Source organism: Kogia breviceps, chromosome 1, assembly GCF_026419965.1.
Source record: "Kogia breviceps isolate mKogBre1 chromosome 1, mKogBre1 haplotype 1, whole genome shotgun sequence".
NCBI lineage: Eukaryota > Metazoa > Chordata > Mammalia > Artiodactyla > Physeteridae > Kogia > Kogia breviceps.
Window position 1 is genome coordinate 90254817 of NC_081310.1, and position 24524 is coordinate 90279340.

The 24524-nt window shown below is 38.7% G+C and overlaps 1 protein-coding gene across 4 annotated transcripts in view; it reads right to left on the reverse strand.

The window, feature by feature from the left end:
• Positions 1–19368: 19368 nt before the first annotated feature.
• Positions 19369–24524, reverse strand: part of SLAMF1 (signaling lymphocytic activation molecule family member 1) — a 47583-nt gene continuing 42427 nt past the window's right edge. For 3 of the 4 annotated variants that reach the window (XM_067039496.1, XM_067039493.1, XM_067039501.1), the window contains 2 exons: positions 23443–23535; positions 19369–19671 (listed from right to left, as the gene is read on the reverse strand). In XM_067039496.1, the coding sequence (XP_066895597.1) occupies positions 19582–19671; positions 23443–23535 (183 nt within the window). In that variant the 3' untranslated portion in view covers positions 19369–19581. Of the gene's footprint in view, positions 21782–23442; positions 23536–24524 lie in introns of all 4 variants that reach the window. The other variant, XM_059067299.2, reaches the window with a different exon arrangement.

Below are 24524 nucleotides of genomic sequence, written 5' to 3' on the forward strand. Positions count from 1 at the left end.
AAGAACATGGTATATCTCTCCATCTATTTGTATCATCTTTGATTTCGTTCATCAGTGTCTTATAATTTTCTGTATACAGGTATTTTGTCTCCTTAGGTTTATTCCTAGATATTTTATTCTTTTTTTTGCAATGGTAAATGGAAGTGTTTTCTTAATTTCACTCTCATATTTTTCATCATTAGTGTATAAGAATGCCAGAAATTTCTGTGCATTAATTTTGTATCCTGATACTTTACCAAATTCATTGATTAGCTCTAGTAGTTTTCTGGTAGCATCCTTAGGATTCTCTATGTATAGTATCATGTCATCTTCAAACAGTGACAGCTTTACTTCTTCTTTTCTGATTTGGATTCCTTTTATTTCTTTTTCTTCTCTGATTGCTGTGGCTAGAACTTCCAAAACTATGTTGCATGAGAGTGGTGAGAGTGGGCAACCTTGTCTTCTTCCTGATCTTAGTGGAAGTGGTTTCATTTTTTCACCACTGAGAATGATGTTGGCTGTTGGTTTTTCATATATGACCTTTATTATGTTGAGGAAAGTTCCCTCTATGCCTACTTTCTGCAGGGTTTTTATCATAAACTGGTGTTGAATTTTGTCAAAAGCTTTCTCTGCATCTATTGAGATGATCTTATGCTTTTTTTCCTTCAATTCGTTAATATGGTGTATCACATTGATTGATTTGCGTATATTGAAGAATCCTTGCATTCCTGGAATAAACCCCACTTGATCATGGTGCATGATCCTTTTAATGTGCTGTTGGATTCTGTTTGCTAGGATTTTGTTGAGGATTTTTGCATCTATGTTCATCAGTGATATTGGCCTGTAGTTTTCTTTCTTTGTGATGTCTTTGTTTGGTTTTGGTATCAGGGTGATAGTGGCCTCATAGAATGAGTTTGGGAGTGTTCCTCCCTCTGGTATCTTTTGGAAGAATTTGAGAAGGATGGGTGTTAGCTCTTGTCTAAATGTTTGATAGAATTCGCCTGTGAAGCCATATGGTCCTGGACTTTTGTTTGTTGCTAGTTTCTTAATCACAGTCTCAATTTCAGTGCTTATGATTGGTCTGTTTATGTTTTCTATTTCTTCCTGGTTCTGTCTCAGAAGGTTGTGTTTTTCTAAGAATTTGTCCATTTCTTCCAGTGTGTCCATTTTATTGGCATATAGTTCCTTGTAATAATCTCTCATGATCCTTTGTATTTCTAGTGTCAGATGTTACTTCTTTTTCATTTCTAATCTGTTGATTTGCATCTTCTCCCTTTTTTTCTTGATGAGTCTGGCTAATGGTTTATCAATTTTGTTTATCTTCTCAGAAACACATCTTTTAGTTTTACTGATCTTTGCTATTCTTTCCTTCATTTCTTTTTCATTTATTTCTGATCTGATCCATATGATTTCTTTCCTTCTGGTAACTTTGGGTTCTTTTGTTTTTCTTTCTCTAATTGCTTTAGGTGTAAGGTTAGGTTGTTTATTTGAGATGTTTCTTGTTTCTTGAGGTAGGACTGTATTGCTATAAACTGCCCTCTTAGAACTGCTTTTGCTGCATCCCATAGGTTTTAGGTCGTCCTGTTTTCATTGTCATTTGTTTCTAGGTATTTTTAATTTCCTCTTTGATTTCTTCAGTGATCTCTTGTTTATTTAGTAACATGTGGCTTAGCCTACATGTGTTTGTATTTTTTACAGATATTTTACTGTAATTGATATCTAGTCTCATAACGTTGTGGTTGGAAAGGATACTTGATATGATTTCAATTTTCTTATATTTACCAAGGCTTGATTTGTGACCCAAGATATGATCTATCCTGGAGAATGTGCTGTGAGCACTTGAGAAGGAAGTGCAATCTGCCATTTTGGGATGGCATGTCCTACAAATATGAATTAAGTCCATCTTCTTTAATGTGTTATTTAAAGCTTGTGGTTCCTTATTTATTTTCATTTTGGATGATCTGTCCATTGGTGAAAGAGGTGTGTTAAAATTCCCTACTATGATTGAGTTACTGTTGATTTCCCCTTTTATGGCTGTTAGCAGTTGCCTTATATAATGAGGTGCACCTATGTTGAGTGCATAAATATTTACAATTTTTATGTCTTCCTCTTGGATTGATCCCTTGTTCATTATGTAGTCCTTCTTTGTCTCTTGCAATAGTCTTTATTTTAAAATCTATTTTGTCTGATATGAGAATTGCTACTCCAGCTTTCTTTTGATTTCCATTTGCATGGAATATCTTTTTCCATCCTCTCACTTTCAGTCTGTATGTGTCCCTAGGTCTGAAGTGGGTCTCTTGTAGACAGCATATATACAGGTCTTGTTTTCGTATCCATCCAGGTAGTCTATGTTTTTCAGTTGGAGCATTTAATACATTTACATTTAAGTTAATTATTGATATTTATGTTCCTATTACCAGTTTCTTAATTGTTTTGCATTCGTTTTTGTAAGTCTTTTCTTTCTCTTGTGTTTCCTGCCTAGGGAAGTTCCTTTAGCATTTGTTTTAAAGATGGTTTGGTGGTGCTAAATTCTCTTAGCTTTTGCTTGTCTTTAAAGGTTTTAATTTCTCTGTCAAATCTGAATGAGATGGTTGCTGGGTAGAGTAATCTTGGTTGTAGGTTTTTCCCTTTCTTCACTTTGCTTTTGTATATGTCCTGCCAGTCCCTTCTGACTTGGAGAGTTTCTGCTGAAAGATCAGCTGTTAACCTTATGGGGTTTTCCTTGTATGTTATTTGTTGTTTTTCCCTTGCTGGTTTTAATATTTTTTCTTTATATTTAATTTTTGATAGTTTGATTAATATGTGTCTTGGCGTGTTTCTCCTTGGGTTTATCTTGTACGGGACTCTCTGTGCTTCCTGGACTTGGTTAACTATTTCCTTTCCCATATTAGGGAAGTGTTCATCTATAATCTGTTCAAATATTTTCTAAGTCCCTTTCTTTTTCTTTTCTTCTTCTGGGACTCCTATAATTCGAATGTTGATGTTTTTAATGTCCCAGAGGTCTCTGAGACTGTCCTCAATTCTTTTCATTCTTTTCTCTTTATTATACTCTGTGGTAGTTATTTCCACTGTTTTATTTCCAAGTCACTTATCCGTTCTTCTGCCTCAGTTATTCTGCTATTGATTTCTTCTAGAGAATTTTTAATTTCATTTATTGTGTTGTTCACATTGTTTGCTCTTTAGTTCTTCTAGGTCCTTGTTTAATGTTTCTTGTATTTTCTCCATTCTATTTCCAAGATTTTGGATCATCTTTACTATCATTAGTCTGAATTCTTTTTCAGGTAGACTGCCTATTTCCTCTTCATTTGGTTGGTCTGATTGGTTTTTACCTTGCTCCTTCATGTGTGTGTTTCTCTGTCTTCTCATTTTGTTTCACTTACTGTGTTTGGGGTCTCCTTTTTGCAGGGTGCAGGTTTGTATTTTCCATTGTTTTTGGTGTCTGCCCCTAGTGGGTAAGGTTGGTTCAGTGGGTTGTGTAGGCTTCCTGGTGGAAGGGACTAGTGCCTGTGTTCTGGTGGATAAGGCTGGATCTTGTCTTTCTGGTGAGCAGGATCACATCTGGTGGTGTGTTTTGGGGTGCCTGTGACCTTATTATGATTTTAGGCAGTCTCTCTGCTAATGGGTAATGTTGTGTTCCTTTCTTGGTAGTTATTTGGCATAGGGTGTCCATCACGGTAGCTTGCTGGTCATTGAGTGGATCTGGGTCTTAGCGTTGAGATGGAGATCTCAGGGAGATCTTTCACCATTTGATGTTACATGGATCTGGGAGGTCTCTGGTGGACCAATATCCAGAACTCAGCTCTCTCACTTCAGAGGCACAGACCTGACATATGACTGGAGCACTGAGACCCTGTCTGCCACATGGCTCAAAAGAAAAGGGAGAAAAAAGAAAGAAAGAAAGAAAGAGAAAATGAAATAAAATTTTTAAAATAGAAAAAATTATTAAAAATTTAAAAAATTTAAAATAATTTAAAGAAATCAAAAACGGACAGACAGACAAAGTTAAAGCAAAGCTATACAGACAAAATCACACAAAAAAGCATACACATACCCATTCACAAAAATAGAAAAAGGAAAATATATATATATATATATTTAAAAGGATAAGAGCAACCAAATCAATAAGCAAATCTACCAATGATAATAAACTCTAAATACTAAACTAAGATAAAAATAAAATCAGAAACAAATTAGTTGCAGAAAGCAAACCCCAAGTCTACAGTTGCTCCATAAGTCCACTGCCACAATTTTGGGATGATTCATTGTCTATGCAAGTATTCCAGAGATTCCGGGTACATCAAGTTGATTGTGGAAATTTAATCCACTGCTCCTGAGGCTGCTGGGAGAAATTTCCCTTTCTCTTCTTTGTTCTCTCCGCTCCTGGGGTTCAGCTTTGGATTTGGCCCCGCTTCTGAATGTCGGTTTCCTGAGGGTATCTGTTCTTTACTCAGACAGGATGGGGTTAAAGTAGCAGCTGATTCAGGGGCTCTAGCTCACTCAGGTTGGGGGGAGGTAGGGGTATGGAATACAGGGCGAGCCTGCAGTGGCAGAGGCCAGCGTGATATTGCAACAGCCTGAGGCATGCCGTGTGTTCTCCTGGGGAAGTTGTCCTTGGATCACGGGACCCTGGCTGTGGCAGGCTGCACAGACTCCCGGGAGGGGAAGTGTGGTTAGTGACCTGTGCTTTCACACAGGCTTCTTAGTGGCTACAGCATCAGCCTTAGCATCTCATGCCCATCTCTGGTTTCCGCACTGATAACTGCAGCTCATGCCCATCTCTTGAGCTTGTTTATGAGGTGCTCTGAATCCCCTCTCCTCGAGCACCCTGAAATAATGGTCTCTTGCCTCTTAGGCAGTTCTAGATTTTTTCCCAGACTCTCTCCTGGCTAGCTGTGGTGCACTAGCCCCCTTCAGGCTGTGTTCATGCAGCCAACCCCAGTCCTTTCCCTGGGATCTGATCTCCAAAGCCTGAGCCTCAGCTCCTAGCCTCCACCCGCCCCAGTGGGTGAGCAGACAATCCTCTCAGGCTGGTGAGTGCTAGTTGGCACTGATCCTCTGTGCAGGAATCTCTCTGCTTTGCCCTCTGCACCCCTATTGCTGCGTTCTCCTCCATGGCTCTGAAGTTTTCTCCCCACCACCCCCCAACTCTGCCAGTGAAGGGGTTTCCTAGTGTGTGGAAACTTTTCCTCCTTCACAACTCCCTCCCACTGGTGCAGGTCCCATCCCTATTCTTTTGTCTCTGTTTTTCCTTTTTTCTTTTGCCCTACCCAGGTATGTGGGGAGTTTCTTGCCTTTTGGGAAATCTGAGGTTTTCTGCCAGCATTCAGTAGGTGTTCTCTAGGAGTTGTTCCACTTGTAGGTGTATTTCTGATGTATTTGTGGGGAAGAAGGTGATCTCCAAGTCTTACTCCTCTGCCATCTTGAAGGTATCTTTAGTTGTATTTTAAAATGATTGATTTGTAAACATTTACTTTTCTTTAAGCTAATTAAACAGAGCTCGTTTATAAATTAACCTCAGCAATATTATCCAAAGACAAAGACACATAATCATATTGAGACATACATATATCCAGACAGACAGAGATCTCATAGCCTCATCTTAAAATTTAATCATGAATCAGATATTTTAATATAACACTTATTAGTTTATAAATTTTACCTACTTCCCTCTCTATTGTAAAACATCTGTAATTGCATAAGTCACATAGTTCAGGGATCTACTTGTGGGTCACTTTTTACCCTGAATCTTAGGAGTATTACTGCCAGGCCATATTACAAGGGAAAATCATCTTTTTATATTTCACTGGCTTATAAATGAGATTCTCCTATTCTGGAGAATGCACCTCAAGTGGTTGCATCTGGGAAACAAATTTGAGTTTCCCACAGCTGGCACACTTACACACAAGATAAAATGCAAACATACACACAAAGAACAAAATCTAATTCTTGTGGGACAAAAACAAAAGGGTGAAGTCCAACAATTTTCTCAAAGCTTTTCAAACAAGGATCCCTCTTTTTTTTTTTTTTTTTTTTTTTTTTTTGCGGTACGTGGGCCTCTCACTGCCGTGGCCTCTCCCGCTGTGGAGCACAGGCTCCGGACGTGCAGGTTCAGCAGCCATGGCTCACGGGTCCAGCCACTCCGCAGCAGGTGGGATCCTCCCAGACCAGGACACGAACCCGTGTCCCCTGCATTGGCAGGCGGACTCTAAACCACTGCACCACCAGTGAAGCCCAAGGATCCCTTTTTTAACAACAAACAACATGTAAATGGAAAGATAGGGAATCATGACCACACGTGTCTGGGCAATTTACCTGGTAAATGCAAAATTTAAAAAAATAACATTAGGAATAAGTTAAGTTTACTTACTTGAGCTTAAAAGGTCTCTTTATACTTTTTTCCTTGGTTTGAAGTTCTATTAATTAACCCAAGACCAAAGTCTCAGGCAAAGGTGGGCTGTGTTTGTATTTCATGGACATGATAAGAGTTAAAACTTTGAGCTTTTTCCTATGAGTATTTTTGTTTCCTCAGGGTCAGAATTCTGAAGTATTTTATCAAGTCAGCTTTTCCTAACTACCTGTGCAAAAAGAACCAGTTTTGGAATTTCAAGAGTTTCATCTTAACCAGTTTTCTCCAGAGTCTAAACAATATTGTGGCCACAGAGTTTTAAATCATTTTTCCTTAGTCATAGGTTCATAGCTATAATAAGATCATTTTTCCAAAATATGACCCAGAGGGCATGTTCCCCAGGCAAGAGAAACAAAACACAAATGGTGTCCCCAAAACCAAAGGTTAGCATCCTAATAAACAAAGAACCAGTTCACAAATAGGGTGGAAGTCCAACAACTATTCCTCTTTCCAACAAGGTACCCCACACCAACATGAAACAAACAGGCTTATCCTGGGGAGGAAAAGCCCAGGGTAGAGAGGAAAGGAATTTTTGGTTTTACACACAAAAGCATCTTACCCTCCTACACTGAGTCTGTCAACTCCCAAATGTCTGTTCATTAGTAGAGACAAATCAAAACCAGAGCTTTTTTTCCTTCATCACAGAATTGAAAGCACTGTGAGTCAACAATTTCTGGTCAATGACAAGCACTTGAGGCTGTCCCCAAGACAAAGCTGCTCAGGCAGCAGCTGAACAGGATTCAAGAGCCACCATCATCCAGGCACCGATGTGCCATGGGCAAGACACCCACTTGGGACTTCCACCTCATCTGGGGTGCCAACATTGTTACCAAAAAAAACTTGGGTCCACTTGCCTGTGCACAGTAAAGCCAATCTACTGACATCAAGTTGTGGTGAAGGAAAGTGTAATGTTTATTACAGGGCACAAAGCAAGGAGTCCAGGTAGCTAGTGCTTAAAAGGCCTGAACTCCTGGAAGGTTTTCAGGGAAATGTTTTTAAAGATAGGGTGAAGGAGAGGGTTGTGGGGTATGTGATCATCTCATGGACATTCTTTTGGTTGGTTGGTGGTGAGGTAATGAGGAGGCAACACCATAAACCTTCTGGTTCCAACTGGTCTGGGGTCTACATGCTTGTGGGCAGCATACAGTTAACTTCTCCCACTTGGTGGGGGTTTCAGCATCTGCAAAACAGCTCAAAGGACAGGGCTCAGAATATTATCTATAATTCTTGAGGAGGAACTAAAAGCCCTTGACTTTGATTAATGGCTGAAGCATTATTTTGTCTTGCTTGACTGGTTTCCTTTCTTTCTGTGTTCTCTCACTTCTTTGATTCACTTTGTTCTTTGATTAAAATTTTTCTACAGAGAAAAGGCAAGCAGAGGAAATTGGGAGGGTATTCTGGGAAGGGCCCATAGGGTCCTGCTTGGTTACACTTGGATTTCTAGATTTCACCAGGATGTGTTCAAGTGTGTGTTTTTTTTCTTCAATATATTCCTGTATGGCACTGATATTTTTTCTTCAGTAAAGGGCAATTTTCTTCTGTTTCCTTGATTATTACTTCTTTTCTGGCCTCTCTACTTTTTCTTCCTGAAATTCCTATTAAAATATCTGAAGCTATCCTCCATATGGATGAATTAACATCTCCCAGATTTTTCTTTGTCTTTCTGTTTTACATTCTGATATAATTCCTTATAGACATCTTATGGAACATCTTCCAAACACAGGTTTCAACCATGTTCATACTGCTCTTCAGCTTTTTGCTTGAGTTTTAAATTTTGGTAATATAAATTGATTTTTAAGAGTCTTTTCTTAGCCTCCATTTGCACCTGACTCTTGACTTATGATTATCTTTAATTCCATGTTTGGGAATTCTCTACACTAGAAAAAGTGTATACTAAAAAAACAAAACATAACAACAAAACCCTGTAAGAAACAACTATGACTGGAAGAGAAGGAAACTGTGAAAGAATTGTTGAAGTGATCAGAGAAAAACAGGAGAGGTAATGTCATGAAATTCAAACAAAGAAGTGTTTACATAAGAAAGGAATGTTGAAGCATTTTTAATTCTACAGATAATTGAATAAGAAATGAAAGAGTATATGCAATTTTTAAAATAATGTAAGCAAAATTTAGGTTCTGAAAAAGAAATAAACCAAATAGCCAAGTGGCATAAAAAGGATCCAAATCCATCTGCCTGTATGGCCATAGCTTTGAGCTTAACAAAAAAAAACCAACCCAAAAAAACTGTCAAGAGGGAAGAGAAAGGAGGATACCACAATTTAAGTGAGAAACAACGGGAAAGTTATAAGATGACAATGTTGTACAAATAGTTGAAAAAATGAGAGAAAATGCAGAAGACTGCAGCCCCCACCCCTTTGCTATATTACCCCATCAGGTTTTTTTTAACCATTCTAGGCCTTGGTTTCCTGACTTGTAAAATAAGGACAAACCATAATAGTACCCTAAGTTTGTTTTGCAGATTCAATGAGTGTGTCTATAAACACTTAGCAAAGTGTTTGGCACATTGTGAGCTTTCAATAAGTGTTAGTTCTTAATATTATCATTACTAAGGAATGAATAATTAATAGCATATCATTTGAACAACATTAATGATCAGGAAACTGTCCACCAGAGGGCAACTGATGGTGAAACATGAGGCACTGACAACTATAAGAAAGACATAATTATCATTTATTGATTGCTGAATTTGTTTCCAGGACTATGTTAAATAATTCCAGATGAGAAATATTTGAAGGAATTGGGGTTGATTAGATTGGAAAAGAGAAAATCTCGTGAGGGGGCTGGGATTAAGGCGGGGAGTGGAACAGTGTAATAACCATGGCCAGATATTTGAAACACTGTTGTTTGGATGATGGCATCAAGGTGTCTCCATAAGGCAGAACTAGTCACCATGGATCTTGTTCCAGGAAGCGGACTTCAGTTCAACATAAGGTTTCCTGCCGGTCCTCCTACCTCCACCAAGTGTAGTCATTCCCCAAGGACTACACCTGGAACTCTAGTAAGCAGATGCTGCTGTGAGAATGTCTCATTTTGTAGTTGAATCTTGAATGTACCCAAACAAAATTTTTTAAATTCTGTGTTTCATTCTTAAGAAATCCTCCCTAGCTACCTAGTGTGTGGGGCCATGAACTTAGAGGTTGTTTATCTAATAGATTTTGTTTTTCTAGCTGGCTTAAAAAACCATCAGTAGCTTGTGGGTAACCTAAAATGATAAATATCAGTGGAGGATGTGATAAATTCTGCAACAATTTTGATATTCTCAGCATGCAAACTAAAACCAATCACTTTTTATATCAACATATGGAAATCTATTTGGGGGTCATGAAAAACAAAGATGCTTATGTTTAATTGTTAATCAGAGACAGTGTGAAACACCTGAAGCTTACTAGTACTCTCTCCAGTTGTTTGGAGAAAAAGTCAAGTGGAGAACAGTAAGCCCCCTACACACACACACACACACACACACACACACACACACACTCAAGAGCACATCTTCCTTAAGTTATTTGCTCAGAGTCCATTATTAGCATCTAATCCATATCTTCTGTGCATAGGGAGAGGTTCAGTTTTTAAATACAACTCATTTTTTTCTTCCTCTCTCCTCATCTCTCTTATTTCTCTCTTACCTTTTTATCAAAAATTATTTGAAGAGAAGGTAAGAGAACTAACTTAAAAACAGAAAGATCAATGTTAGTTTTAAAAATTTCTAAAAAATTCCAGTAACCTGGAATTAGAGACAGATACAAATGAAAAACTAAAAAAATTCTGTGACTATGTGCCAGGGATAATTATTCTATTTATGTTATTCTATTTATGTGACTCTAAAAAAAGACAAATAATCATAGAAATTAAGTGGAATAAAGAAGAGAAAACAAATATGCTTTTCAGAAGGGACAGTATGGTGGCTCTGAGTGAAAGGTCAATCTTCCTCCTTGTTATTTGGACTCTACACTTTTCCCTCTCCCATCCTGCATCACCAATTTCTACCTCATCACTGGACAGCAATATAAATACATAAACATGCTTTATAAACGAATCTCCACAGTATCATATCCTAACCTCACATCTTCTACCACAGGGGTCCCCAACCCCCAGGCCATGGACCGATATCGGTCCGTGGCCTGTTAGGAACCAGGCCACACAGCAGGAAGTGAGTGGTGGGTGAGTGGGTGAAGCTTCATCTGTATCTACAGCTGCTCCCCATCACTCACATTACCTCCTGAGCTCCACCACCTGTCAGATCAGCAGCAGCATTAGAGTCTCATAGTTGCCTGAACCCTGCTGTGACTGCACAAGTGAGGGATCTAGGTTGCACGCTTCTTATGAGAATCTAATGCCTGATGATCTGAGGTGGAGCTGAGGCAGTGTTGCTAGTAATGGGGAGTGACTGTAAATACAGATTATCATTAGCAGAGAGGTTTGCACAGAGACCATAATGAATCAATTGCTTGCAGACTCATATCAAAACCCTATCAGTAAGTGGCAAGTGAAAACAAGCTCAGGGCTCCCACTGATTCTGCATTATGGTGAGTTGTATAATGATTTCATTATATATTACAATGTAATAATAATAGAAATAAAGTGCACAATAAATTTAATGTGCTTGAATCATCCCAAAACAATACCCCCCACCCTAGTCTGTGGAAAAAATTGTCTTCCATGAAACTGGTCCCTGGTGCCAAAAAGGTTGGGGACCACTGCTCTACCATATACCATCTCATTTTCTTTCCTCCTATTAAAAGCAAGACTTACTGAACTATGAAAATATTGTCATTGTCTTCATGCCCTTACTTTACTTTCTTATTTCAGCCTTCTCCAATAAATCTTGACTCCACTAAAACTCTTCCTGTCAAGTTAATCTGTAACCTCCACATTATGAACTGTATTGGTTGATTCTTTGTTCTCTTCTTTTTAAAATAATTGTACAATTTATAATCGAAACCAGATGTTTGAGATTTAAAGGGGCACTTTAATACTATTCAATTTTTTGAAATATTTTGGATGACAAATTGATTTTTATTATAATGATGAACTGGTAAAATAGTTTTGTAAGAATATTTTCAAAATGAAATTTTTTTCTAAAAAGACATGTTTATGTTTATTGAATTAAAATAAAAACTTTATTACTATGTATACCTTAAATTATATTTGTATTATTGGCCAACTGAACATCAAAAATAACATAAAATAAAATTTTTAAATAACATAAATAGAATAATTATCCCTGGAACATAGTCACAGAGTTTCATTAGTTTTTCAGTTGTATCTATCTCTAATATCAGGTCACTGGAATTTTTTATCATTAAAAAAAAAATTATTGGAGTATAGTTGATTTACAATGTTGTGGTAGTTTCAGGTGTATAGCAAAGTGAGTAAGTTATACAGATACCTATATCCACTCTTATTTTAGATTCTTTTCCCATATAGGCCATTACAGAGTATTAAGTAAAGTTCCCTGTGCTATACAGTAGGTTCTTATTAGTTATGTATTTTATATAGTAGTCTGTATGTCAATAACAATCTCCCAATTTATTCTTTCCCCCATCCTTTATCCCCTGGTAACATAAGTTTGTCTTCTACATCTGTGACTCTTTTTATGTTTTGTCAATAATTTCATTTGTACCACTTTTTTAGATTCCACGTATAAGCCATATCATGTGCTATTTGTCTTTCTGTGTCTGACTTACTTCACTCAGTATGACAATCTCTAGGTCCATCCATGTTGCTGCAAATGGCACTATTTTGTTCTTTTTTGTGGCTGAATAATATTCCATTGTATATATGTACCATATCTTCATTATCTATTCCTCTGTTGATGAACATTGAGGTTGCTTCCATGTCCTGGTTATTGTAAATAGTGCTGTAATGAACATTGGGGGTGCATGTATCTTTTCAAAGTATGGCTTTCTTTGGATATATGCCTAGAAGTGGGATTGCCCGGTCATACGGTAGTTCTATCTTTAGATTTTTAAGGACAGGTCACTGGAATTTTTAAGAAAAATGTGTTTTAAGCTAACATTTATCTTTTCATATTAGGCTAATTCTCTTATTAAATGACCTGTAAGCTTCCTCAAATTTACATTTTATTATTATTTTCAATTGTTGGCATCTTCAAATGACTTTTCTAGAAATACAATATTTTTAGTTAAGAAGCTGATCTCTCCATAGGTCCTGAGGTTCATGGTAAACTCAGACAAAATTCTGCTAAGTGGATACTCTGAATTCTAAATTTTTATATGAAAACCTGTGAACATTTTAGCCCAAATATTTTCAAGTTCCATATTAGTACCTCCATTCAAAATATTTTCTTTTACAAATATTATTTATGATAGTGTTTGTCAAATAAATTATATCTAATTATAATTCTTTGGTTATTTTGCTAAATTTAAGTGTTACAAAATTATAAGCCTTATTAATTTCATTCAAATCCAGTACTGAATAAAAATGTAACCAATTAAAAATAAGAATTTGACTCAGAAATTCTTTGCGAAGTCAAGATATTGCAAAACATAAGCTTTCCACTTCCAAGTGGGATGTAACAGTTTGCACCAGGTCAATGCTGCAAACATTTTAAACAAATTTTAAAAGGCCAGATGATTTACAAAAGTCTTATTTTTAAAGGCATCAGAGGACTGTGGAAAGAATGGGACCCCATGACCTAAAATTCCAGAGGCAGAACTTTTCTGAGGTAAGCTGACAATCACCAGCCATTTTTACACTTGGAGGTAGGGGAGATTGGTTTACTCTATTCATTAGCTGAATATTGAATTTGGTCCAGGTTGAGGAAAGGAGGGACAGCAAGGATTTTTGACTGCAAATCTAGAGGGAAAATTGGAAACCTGAGGCAGCCTCTAACACATGGCTGATTTTCTGAACAGACATTTGCTTGGTTCCAGGAGTACATAGGAGGGTGATGAGCTAGACTGACATCTTCTAAGAGAAGAGTGAAATCTTTCACAGTCCTGCAGCCCTGTGAAAGAGACTTAACATGATGGTCCTTCCCTTAATTCATTGCTAGATTTTGAAGCTGTGTGGGATGGAGGCTGAAGAGCTACATCTTCCACTGTCTTTCAGATATGAGGAGGTGAATGCCTTAATCAAAGGCCCATGAGAGCCACACCCAAAAGACAAAGTAAAGCAGAGATAAATTCAGTCTTGTTTAAATTGAAAACCAGCCCAATCAAGCGAACACTCTGATTGCACGGAGATGATCAGCCTCTTACCCTACCTGCCTAACAGGAAAAAAAGGGAACATTTTCTGCTGAAAGATAACATAATTTGAAGCTTCTTTGGTTCTTTTTTTTTTTTTGCAGTACACGGGCCTCTCACTGTTGTGGCCTCTCCCGTTGCAGAGCACAGGTTCCGGACGTGCAGGCTCAGCGGCCATGGCTCACGGGCCCAGCCGCTCCGCGGTATGTGGGATCTTCCCAGACCCGGGCACAAACGCGTGTCCCCTGCATCGGCAGGCGGAGTCTCAACCACTGAGCCACCAGGGAAGACCTTTTGGTTCTTTTATACATAATATACAGCATTATATTGAAAAAATTCTATGCAGACAAAACTATGATTGATAATAAAGAGAGGAAATAGACATTAGAAGCAGACCTACAGATATAGATTAAATAAAGATTTTAAAATAACTCCGATTAATATTTTGAGGAAAAGATGTACTCAATAGATGAAAAGATGGAGAATTTCAACAGAGAATTTGAATCTATTAAAAAAATTAATTTGACATACTAAACCTATTAGATGATGAAATAGAAGAATATCTTTATAGCCTTGAGAGTGAGGAAATTTTTTTAACCAAGATATAAAAAACACAAATAAAGTGAAATTTTTGTTCTTTTTTATGGCTGAATAATATTCCATTGTATATATGTACCACATCTTCTTTATTCATTCCTAAATTGATGGACATTTAGATTGCTTCCATGTCCTGGCTATTGTAAATAGTGCTTCAATGAACATTGGGGTGCATGTATCTTTTTGAATGGTTTTCTCCAGATATATGTCCAGGAGTGGAATTCCTGGGTCATATGATCACTTTATTTTTATTTTTTTAAGGACCTCCTAAACTGTCCTCCATAGTGGTTGTACCAGTTTACATTCCCACCAATAGCATAGGAGGGTTACCTTTTCTCCACACCCTCTCCAGCATTTATAGTTTGAAGATTTTTTTTTTTTGATGATGGGCATTCTGACTGGTGTTAGGTGATATCTCATTGTAGTTTTGATTTACATTTATCTAATAGTTAATGACATTGAGCATCTTTTCATGTGCTTTTTAGCCATCTGTAAGTCTTTTTTGGAGAAATGTCTATTTAGATCTTCCACTTATTTTTTTTATTGGGTTGTTTGTTTTTTTGATATTGAACTGCATGAGCTGTTTGTATATTTTGGAGATTAATACCTTGTCAGTTGCTTCATTAGCAAATATTTTCTCCCATTCTGAGGGTTGTCTTTTCATTTTGTTGATGGTTTCCTTTGCTGTGCAAAAGCTTTTAAGTTTCATTAGGTTTATTTTATTTATTTGTTTATTTTTGTTTTTATTTTTATTACTCTAGGAGATGGATCAAAAAAGGTCTTGCTGCATTTTATGTCAAAGAGTGTTCTGCCTATGTTTTCCTCTAAGAGTTTTATAGCATCTTGCCTTACATTTAGGTCTTTAAACCATTTTGAGTTTATTGTTGTGTATGATGTTAGGAAATGTTCTAATTTCATTCTTTTACATGTAGCTGTCCAGTTTTCCCAACGCCACTTACTGAAGAGACTGTCTTTTCTCCATTGTATCTTCTTGCCTCTTTTGTCATAAGTTAGGTGACTATAGGTGCTTGATTTTATCTCTGGACTTTCTATCCTGTTCCACTGATCTCTATCAATAGAGGAGGTAAAGAAGATGTGGTACATATATACAGTGGGATATTACTCAGCCATAAGAAGAACAAAATAATGCCATTTGCAGCAATGTGGATTGACATAGAGATTGTCATACTGAGTGACTAAGTCAGACAGAGAAAGACAAATATCATATGATATCACTTATATGTGGAATCTAAAAAAAGTTACAAGTGAACTTATCTACAAAACAGAAATGGAATTATAGTTGTAGAAAGAAAACGTATGGTTACCAGGAGATAAGGAGTGGGTAGGGATAAATTGGAAGATTGGGATTGACATACACCCGTTACTTTATATAAAATAGATAACTAATAAGGAACTACTGTATAGCACTGGGAACTCTACTCAGTACTCTATAATGGCCTATATGGGAAAAGAATCTTAAAACGAGTGGATATATTTATCTGTATAACTGATTCACTTTGCTGTACAACCGAAACTGACACAACATTGTAAATCAAGTTATGCCAACAAAAAAGTGAAAATTTATAACTACATCAATTTAAGTTTTATACTTAAAGAAAGACACTATGCACTGTTAAAAGAGAGGTGTATGTAACCAACTGAGACTTAATATCCCAAACATATAGGAATAACCTGCATATTATCAAGAACGGAACAGAATATCTCATGATACTGAGTCAATAATATGCATAGGCAATTCATAAAAGTGGAAACTAGATCAACCAACAAGCATATGGAGAGATGCAATACCCCTCAATAGGGATCAGAGGAGTGAAAGTTAAAACAACTATGCTATATCACATACTTGAGTGGCCAAAACAAATAAACAAAACAGATAATATCAAGTGCTGTTGAGGAAGGGGGAAAGGAGAAACTCTAATTTTGCAGAACAATTGCACATATCTAGAGAGCTGAGTATTTGCATAATTTATTACCCAGAAATTCCACCCCTGTTACTACCCAGAAAATCACTTACATGGGTGTCAAAAGAGATATAAAATGATGGATATACAGTCGTTCATCATAGCATTGTTTGAAATAATAGAGAGTTAGAAAAACTTCAATGTCTATCAATACGGAAATGGATAGATGAAAATGTAGCATGTCTGGAGGATGCAATACTACACAGTATTGAAAAAGGTTGACCTAAATCTACAAGTTTCAGCTTAGAAAGATCTAAAAATCACAACATTGAGCAACAAAACCAAAATGAAGCTGAGAAGCAGAATGAGATGCCTATATACATAACTTGAAAACAATTCTAGATATTCATGTATACTTATAAACACACACATAAATAAATATATAGATAATGAACTAAAAGGGCACACATTAGATAAATTCTATTCAGGGACATGGAGGTGGGAAAGAGAACAAGGATGTGGTATGAAGGGGGAAAAATAAGAATAAAATTAAAATGAGATAAAAGAGGTGTGGTACATGGGCCAGTGATGATCATATACCATGAATTGAGGAATATGCTTAAACGTATTCATCCATTTCTGTAGACCTGAGTCCAACTTAAAAACCCAAATGACTGTATATTGCTCATATCATGGAAGATAACAGTCCCATTCTTGTCTGCATTGGTACATCTGAAGCAGAGTTCAATCGAGCAGTAAATTTTAAGAGGCATTGACAAACTAGACTGTGTTCAGAGGAAAGCAGTCAGGACAGTGGGAGGGACATGTAAGGGGCGTGTGTCATGTAACAGATAATTTTAAAAAAGGAGACTTAGCCACAATAGAATCTTAGGAGAAGGAGGTCTTCATTTCCATTGTTACTTAAAACTTTTAAACTAAAATAAGATTACTTTTCTCACTCCTGAAGTCTGAGATTTGTGCACCTCCTCTGTGCTTACTGAATATCCCTTACCCTCTCTGTCTTTAGGGGGACTACACATTCTGATTTGCCCAGCCATTGCCACAGTATAATTATTAACAGCACCTCCTTTTACTTTCAAGCAGTCCCAGTAGAGCATATGGTTGTCTACCTACTGTAGTATTTTATTTATTTATTTACTTATTTTTATTTTACTGGAGCATAGTTGATTTACAATGTTGTGTTAGTTTCAGGTGTACAGCAAAATGATTCAGTTATACATATATTCATTCTTTTTTTTAAAGATTCTTTTCTTATATAGGTTATCACAGAATATTGAGTAGAGCTCACTGTGCTATACAGTAGGTCCTTGTTGTTTATCTATCTTATATGTAGTAGTCTGTGTGTGTTCATCCCAAGCTTCGGATTTATCCCTCCCCCCACGTTTCCCCTTTGGTAGCCATAAGTTTGTTTTTGATATCTTTAAGTCTGTTTCTATTTTGTAAATAAGTTCATCTGTATCTTTTTTAAAAATTAGATTCTACGTATGAGTGATATCATATGACATTTGTCTTTCTCTGTCTGACTTACTTCACTTAGTATGATAATCTCTAGGTACATCCATGTTTCTGTAAATGACATTATTTTGTTCATTTTTGTGGTTGAGTAGTATTCCATTGTATATATGAACTGCATCTTCTTTACCCATTCCTCTGTTGATGGACATTTAGTTGCTTCCATGTCCTGGTTATTGTAAATAGTGCTGCAATGATCATTGGGGTGCATGTATCTTTTTGGATTATGGTTTTCTCCAGATATCGGATATTGTAGTATTTTAACTGCCTGTATTCTTTGTATCTCCTACTGGATGACAACCCCTAACGCTTAGTGGGAACTTAACAACTATTTGTTAAATGAGTGAAGCACTGAGTAGAATTAGGAGTCTTCTGTGAAAGAAACTTATTGCAGTTAACTTTGATTACAGTCTGTTATCAACTCACATTGGGCCTCTATCTCTAGGGGGAGGGGTCAACTCTCCTTCCAGCCTGTAAGTGCTGTGAACTGATGAGAATCCAGCCACCATTTCAGCAAGTCTCTGACTAAGTCCACATCCTTTAGATGCAAGCGAAGTCGTGTTGGAGATGCCGGTGAGGGGTGGACTATATTGCTACATCTCCCTCTTGTGGTTGTTGTGTGGAACTCTTCACAAAATCTTCTGGTTGTAACCATAGCTTCTAAGTTGGTGGTTCTATAGATCGGGGTCCCCAACCCCCGGTCCACGGACCGGTTCTGGCCCGCAGCCTGTTAGGAAATGGGTCGCACAGCAGGCGGTGAGCAGCAGGCGAGTGAGCGAAGCTTCATCTGCCGCTCCCCATCGCTCGCATTACCTCCTGAACCCCTTCCCCTCCTCCTATCTCCCACCCATCCCACCCCGGGACCATAAAACCTGTCCCTGGTGCCAAAAATGTTGGGGACTGCTGCTATAGATCTTCACCCAGATTTTATTTGTGTTTGAGGTAGGGTTTGGGCAGGGAGCTCTAATATTTAGATAACCTTGGTAATATTGGCAGATGTGGGTCATGCTTAAGTGACTAGGTGGCCACTTTCAAAATATGTTTCTTGATAGATCTACTACTTGGTATATTGATGTATATTTAGTCTATGCAAAGATGACTAGGGAGCCAGTATGTTTCTAGATCAGCAGCTCTCAATTTAGGGGTTCTCAATCAGCGGGAAGATTATGCCCAGTAAGGAATATCCATCAATGTCAGGAAGCATTTTTGATTGTACTGACCAGGGATAGGAGATGTGCTACTGGCATCTGGTGGGCAGAGGCCAGGGACGCTGATAAACATCATATGATGTACAGAACAGCCCCCATGTCAAACAGTTATCTGGACCAAAATGTCAATAGTGCTGCAGTTGAGAAACCCAGTCTAGATTTGCTCCACAAGGGGGATGTGGAGAAATTCAGGGATTCTTGGATGGACTGTCCATATTTTACTCATTTCCAGGAGGTAGAAAGAAAATCTTGAGGAAGAGAAGTAACTTACTGTAATCAGTAGTTTCTTGGTCAGCATATGGACTCTTTACCAATCACATCCTGGTCGTGTGACTAGAGTTAGTGTCCTAAGGAAGCTCAAGGTTATGCCCAGCTGTATTTCAGAACCCCAGCCCCTTAAAACTGAGAATGGGCCTGTTCCTCCTGAGTTCTCCAGAGTTCAGATATGCTCAGTCAAAAGAAAACATTAGAGAAGAAACACAGGGAAACCAGAATTGAAGTATCAGTTTTATTTTAAGCCTGAGGAAGAAGAAAACTTCAGCTCATGCACAGTGCCTTAGGGGAAAATTGGAGAATGGTAAGAGAATAATCTGAGGGGTTCTCTGCTTTCCCACTTGAACCTGGGACCTGGTGATGCGGGACATACATCAAACGTTGTTTGAAGAATGGCTCCAAAGACTCCTAATCACAGCCATCCTCCCAGTGAGTTATTGAGTCTTGTCAGGGAATTTTGAGGGGATAGCCTCTTCTTTCCCCCTTTGTTTCTGCCCTTCCATCAGGTAGAATTCAGGAAAATTCTAGGAAAAGCCCAAATGTTGGGAACTGAGCTGTTAAAACAATCTGAGTTATAGTGAAAGAATGATTGCTCATAACCCCAGGGTTTACAAATCCTGGTTAGTAGATCCTTGGCTTTTTAGTATAGACAGCTAATGAGCCTAAGATTACACAAGGCTGGTATAGTGGACATTGTGTACGTGTGTGTGTGTGTGTCTGTCCAGCATAGAATCTCACTGCTTGTGTTTGGGGAATTCCCTAATTCATAAGAGACAGACCCCACCACCACCACCGTTATGAACACGGAAAATGCCAGGTATTCAATTTCCAACCTCCCTTGGAGGTAGAACATGGATGTGTGACTTAGGATTGGCTGCTTGGTCCTGGACTCTGATTTAGAAACTAGAGATGAAAAGATGATGAATGGACCCTGGAGAAGTCACTTTGGTACAGATAGTACAACAGCAATTTGGAGTTTTCAAGTCCAGCTGAGGCAGCGAGGCAATGATGGAGTCTGGGTCTAGTGCTGGGAGGACAACTGGTACCCAGCATTGTCATCCATGGGCTGGTTTTGTGATTTGGGCTGTGGCCCTAGTCACAGTCCAGGTCCCCCCTTGCTTGCTCATTTTCAAACCATCATTTTACAGAACCTCCTAGCAGTTACCTGAGCCAACCAGAATCATTTCTGTAGATTCCTTTTCTACATAGAAAAATGCAGTCAGTTTCTGTTCTTCACAAAAAAGAATGCTACTGCATTGGTTCCAGGAAATGGGATGCTGCAAACAACAGAACTAAAATGTGAATTGATTGAATATAGGGGATAAAGTACAAAGCTATAAGGAGCTCAGAGTTTTGAGCTGGAAAGTTGGTGACTCTTATTATATGGGTGTAAGACAGTTGGTGATTTCTTAAAGTGCTCGCTAGGGTCACACAAGACCCCATCAGAAAGAAGTGCTTAAATGGAAGAAGGCCTATCTGAAAGCGAGAATAGAAATAGGAAATAGGACTTTAATGGAAGAGGCTCTTTCTGTCTGCAGCCAATAATTTAAGTTATTAAGCATTTAATTACTTGAAACTGTTGGGCCAATATATGTTATTGTCTACTTCAGGATAAATTTAGTGATGGGGAGAGGTATGCAAGGATTAAGACGTGTCTGGTAGAGACCCTGAGGATGTGAGGCCATGGATGTAAAATGGACTCAGAATCAGTTTGAATAGTATTAGTTGAGGCTCCAGGTTTGTTGTTCAATGGAGTAAGCAGAGAACTAGGATTTAAAAATCATTTGGAGAAGTGAAAAATCACTCTGGGACAAGTTCTGATTATCCCTAGTTCCTTCGTAACAGCATCACCAAACACTTACCACTTGTCTTTAAATCTGAATGTCATTTGCACAGAACTGTACTTTTAAGAATCTTAGATTTTTTTCATTACATTATTCAAAGCTCAGAGACCTCAAAGTCATATTTTCAGTTTACTGAATCTTAGCTTCCAGGTTTTACAAATAAAATATTTTATTAGTTTCTTTTATGGAATAATCGCAGAGTGTTTATTAATCTCATTGAGACAATAATCTCATTGTCTATCCAGAGAGATAAACTGAGGCCCAGAGCCTTGATCTAGTCTGCATGGTGATCGGGAGAAGCTCCCAGACCGAGTACAGGCAGCCCAAGTGTAAGCTGTTCCAGACTTTGTGGTTGGTGGTCAGCTGTCTGAGATAGGTACTAGATGTCCTGTCTTGGCTTTCTGCCTTTGGCTTTTATTACCCAATTGCAGCAAAGAGCGAGACACCTCACTGGACTGGCATTATCCATTTCATCTGCTACGTCACAGAGATGGAAAGCCATTCCAAGTAGCTCTCTGTTCTGAGCCTGTGCCTCCCACAGAGCAGGCTAAGAGCTTGGGAAGCCTCACTTCCTTATCCATTTCGTGGGTAGATGTGGGAGAAACATCACCAGGGAGTCGATCCGAGAAGAGTTCAGATGTGTAGATGTCACAAGAAACTTGGGACTTGGGACCATGTTCAGTGTTTATTTTGGCTCCTCTGTATTCCTTCATAAAGTCCCTCCACTGGATCTGTGGTGTCAGCTCTCTGGAAGTGTCACGCTGGCATATACTGTGATGGAGCTTGATTCCTGGGGGCAAAACAGAACAAGTCTGTGGGTGGAGGGACCAGAACTAGGTTCACAGGCTGCAAATGGAAACAGTGATGCTTAGAAAAAGGAAAGGGTCTCAAGAATCGTGTAGTATTGCAGCTTGCTCAGGGTCTGCCACAGCTGGGTATTGCTAGAGGTAGCACTCAGGTTCCCAGACTGGCTGCTCGCCCACAAGATGGGTTACATCTCCCTTCAAGCATATGCATGTCATGAGGGAGACTAGGAGACCTGTCCCAGTCATCTGAGGACCTGCACTCAGTTTAGAGAAGCCAAAAGAGTTCTAAATTACTGAGCTTTAAAAAACGTGGGGGGTAGTGAAACTCAAAGGGAGAAGAAAGAAGTGGTTCCGGCAAGAGAGGGATGGGGAAGAGATGAAGATTGTGGGCAAAGCCCTCTCACAGGGAGAGGAGATTCAAGAGTCTGAGACAGAAAGAGACAGGATTATGGAATTTAGGTAGTTTTGCTGTAAAATGTGAAATATACCGAGTGATGTTTCTTCCCCAAGAAAACATCATTAAAAATCTACATTATTGGGCTTCCCTGGTGGCGCAGTGGTTGAGAGACCGCCTGCCGATGCAGGTGACACGGGTTCGTGCCCGGGTCCGGGAAGATCCCACATGCTGCAGAGCTGCAGAGAGGCTGAGCCCGTGAGCCATGGCCGCTGAGCCTGCGCGTCCGGAGCCTGTGCTCCGCAACGGGAGAGGCCACAACAGTGAGAGGCCCGCGTACCGGAAAAAAAAAAAAAAAAAAAAATCTACATTATTTATTAAAGCTTTTAAAGTCAGATTTATGTTTTTACTTCCCTTTGGATAGGAGAGTGGTCTGTGAATACACCTCAAGATGAAGACAAGGCATCCTCCCAAGCATTGCTGAGTATGTGTACAGTAGGAGCTTTGAGGAAAATGGGTAAATGTCATAGGCATTTCTGTGGCCTTTTGATCCTCCAATGTCTCCTAAAATGCTTTATTTAATAGGGTCCAACTAAAGCCAAGATTTTAGCCCAGAATTTACTTCTGTTCGTTTAGTAAAAGGAAAGATTCCTGTCAAGTAAACTTAATCCATGCTGACCTAGCAATGGGGTAGAACAGGTGGGCCATGTGTCATACTCTCTTCTAGGCTTTACACCTATGCAGAGTTCTACTCCTAAATGTTCTGATTAAACAGGGCTGAATGGAGACTAGGCATGAGCATTTTTACAAAGCTCCCCTGGCAATTCTGTTATGCAGCTGGACTTGAGAACTCCTGGACTCAAGGTGCGATTCCTGAACTTAAATGTGCATCAGGATGACCAGGAGGATGTTGTTTTTTAACATGTAAATGCCTGGTTACCCACCATAGACATTCTGATTGAACAGAATCCTAGGTAGAAGGTCCCGGGAATCTTTATTTTTAACAAATATGCCAGTTGATTCTGATGTGACAGCTCTCAGAGAAACCCTGGTGAGCAGAGAGTGAGCAGAGACCCCATGTAAGCAGCCATGAGGGGTTTCCCGGAAGCCCTGCAATTGAGGCTGCAGATGCTCCTTGCTACCTGCTTGCAAGGGCCTACGTCCTCCATTTCAGCTCTACACAGGTTCCACCCTTTCCCCTCCTCCACCTCTTCCCTCTCTACAGAGAGGAGGCACAGAGCGATGCCTCACCTGGACGGGCTCTGGAACAGGCTCTGTGGCAGCAACATAAATGGTGGTGCAGGGGTCCTGAGCTGGCAGAGAGTCAGGTTTCTTCTGAACAGACTACAAGGGAAGCAAAGAAAGCAGGAGATTAGCTGAGCAGCAAGTTATTTCCCATTCAACTTTCCCCATAGAGAAGCGTAGCATCAAGAAGTTTTGAGTTAGAAAGCTCCTTGGAGTCATTTGGTCCAGCCTCCTTCCCAGGTGAAAATTCTCCCCCAAATTCCCTGGAACTCAATTCTCTGGGCTTTGCTCAGACTCCCCGAGTGACATCTTGGAGCTCACAGCCTTGTGAGGCAGCCTGATTCATCATTACCACTTCCCAGATGTTTTAAACATCTTCCTCACAGTGAACTGAAATTGGTGTGGTTCTTACATGGACAGCTGAAGGGAATGGGATTTTTACAGTATTTTAGTCTCTCACTCATATCACCCACAACATGCAGAAGTCCTGCTATTCCTCACTCTAATATGGTTTCTCATCAATTCTCTTTCCTGTCCAAATATTGAACTTAATAATAACCACACATGTGCAAGTGTGTTAAAGTTTACCAAGTTCTTCACATATATCTTCCCATTTGTCTCACAACCACTCTATATGTTACTGTTACTCACATTTTACAAATGAAGAGGCTAAAGCCCAGAAAGATTTAGTACTTTCTTAATGTGCACATGCAAGAAGTATCAAAGCCAGGATTTTAACTTAAAATATCTTTTAACTTAAAGCACATGTATTTTCCATATACTGTTCTTCTTTGGTTACCTCAACTTATAATGACCTCTCCTTTATGTAAATTCCTCAGGTACCTAAAGTCTAATTCACACGTTATGGCACTTAACTGTACACTGTATTTAAGACACTCTGATATATTTATACATCGCTTCTCCAAACAGACCATCAATTCCTTGAGAAACAGCCTATGTTTTTCTTTGCATTCCCCACGAAACAGTGCTAGGCACATAAGAACCTTCAGTTGACGTTTGTTAATATTACTTAGAATGAATTAAAATCCACAATACCAGGACGAAGTCAGTGTAGGTATAAATTGAGA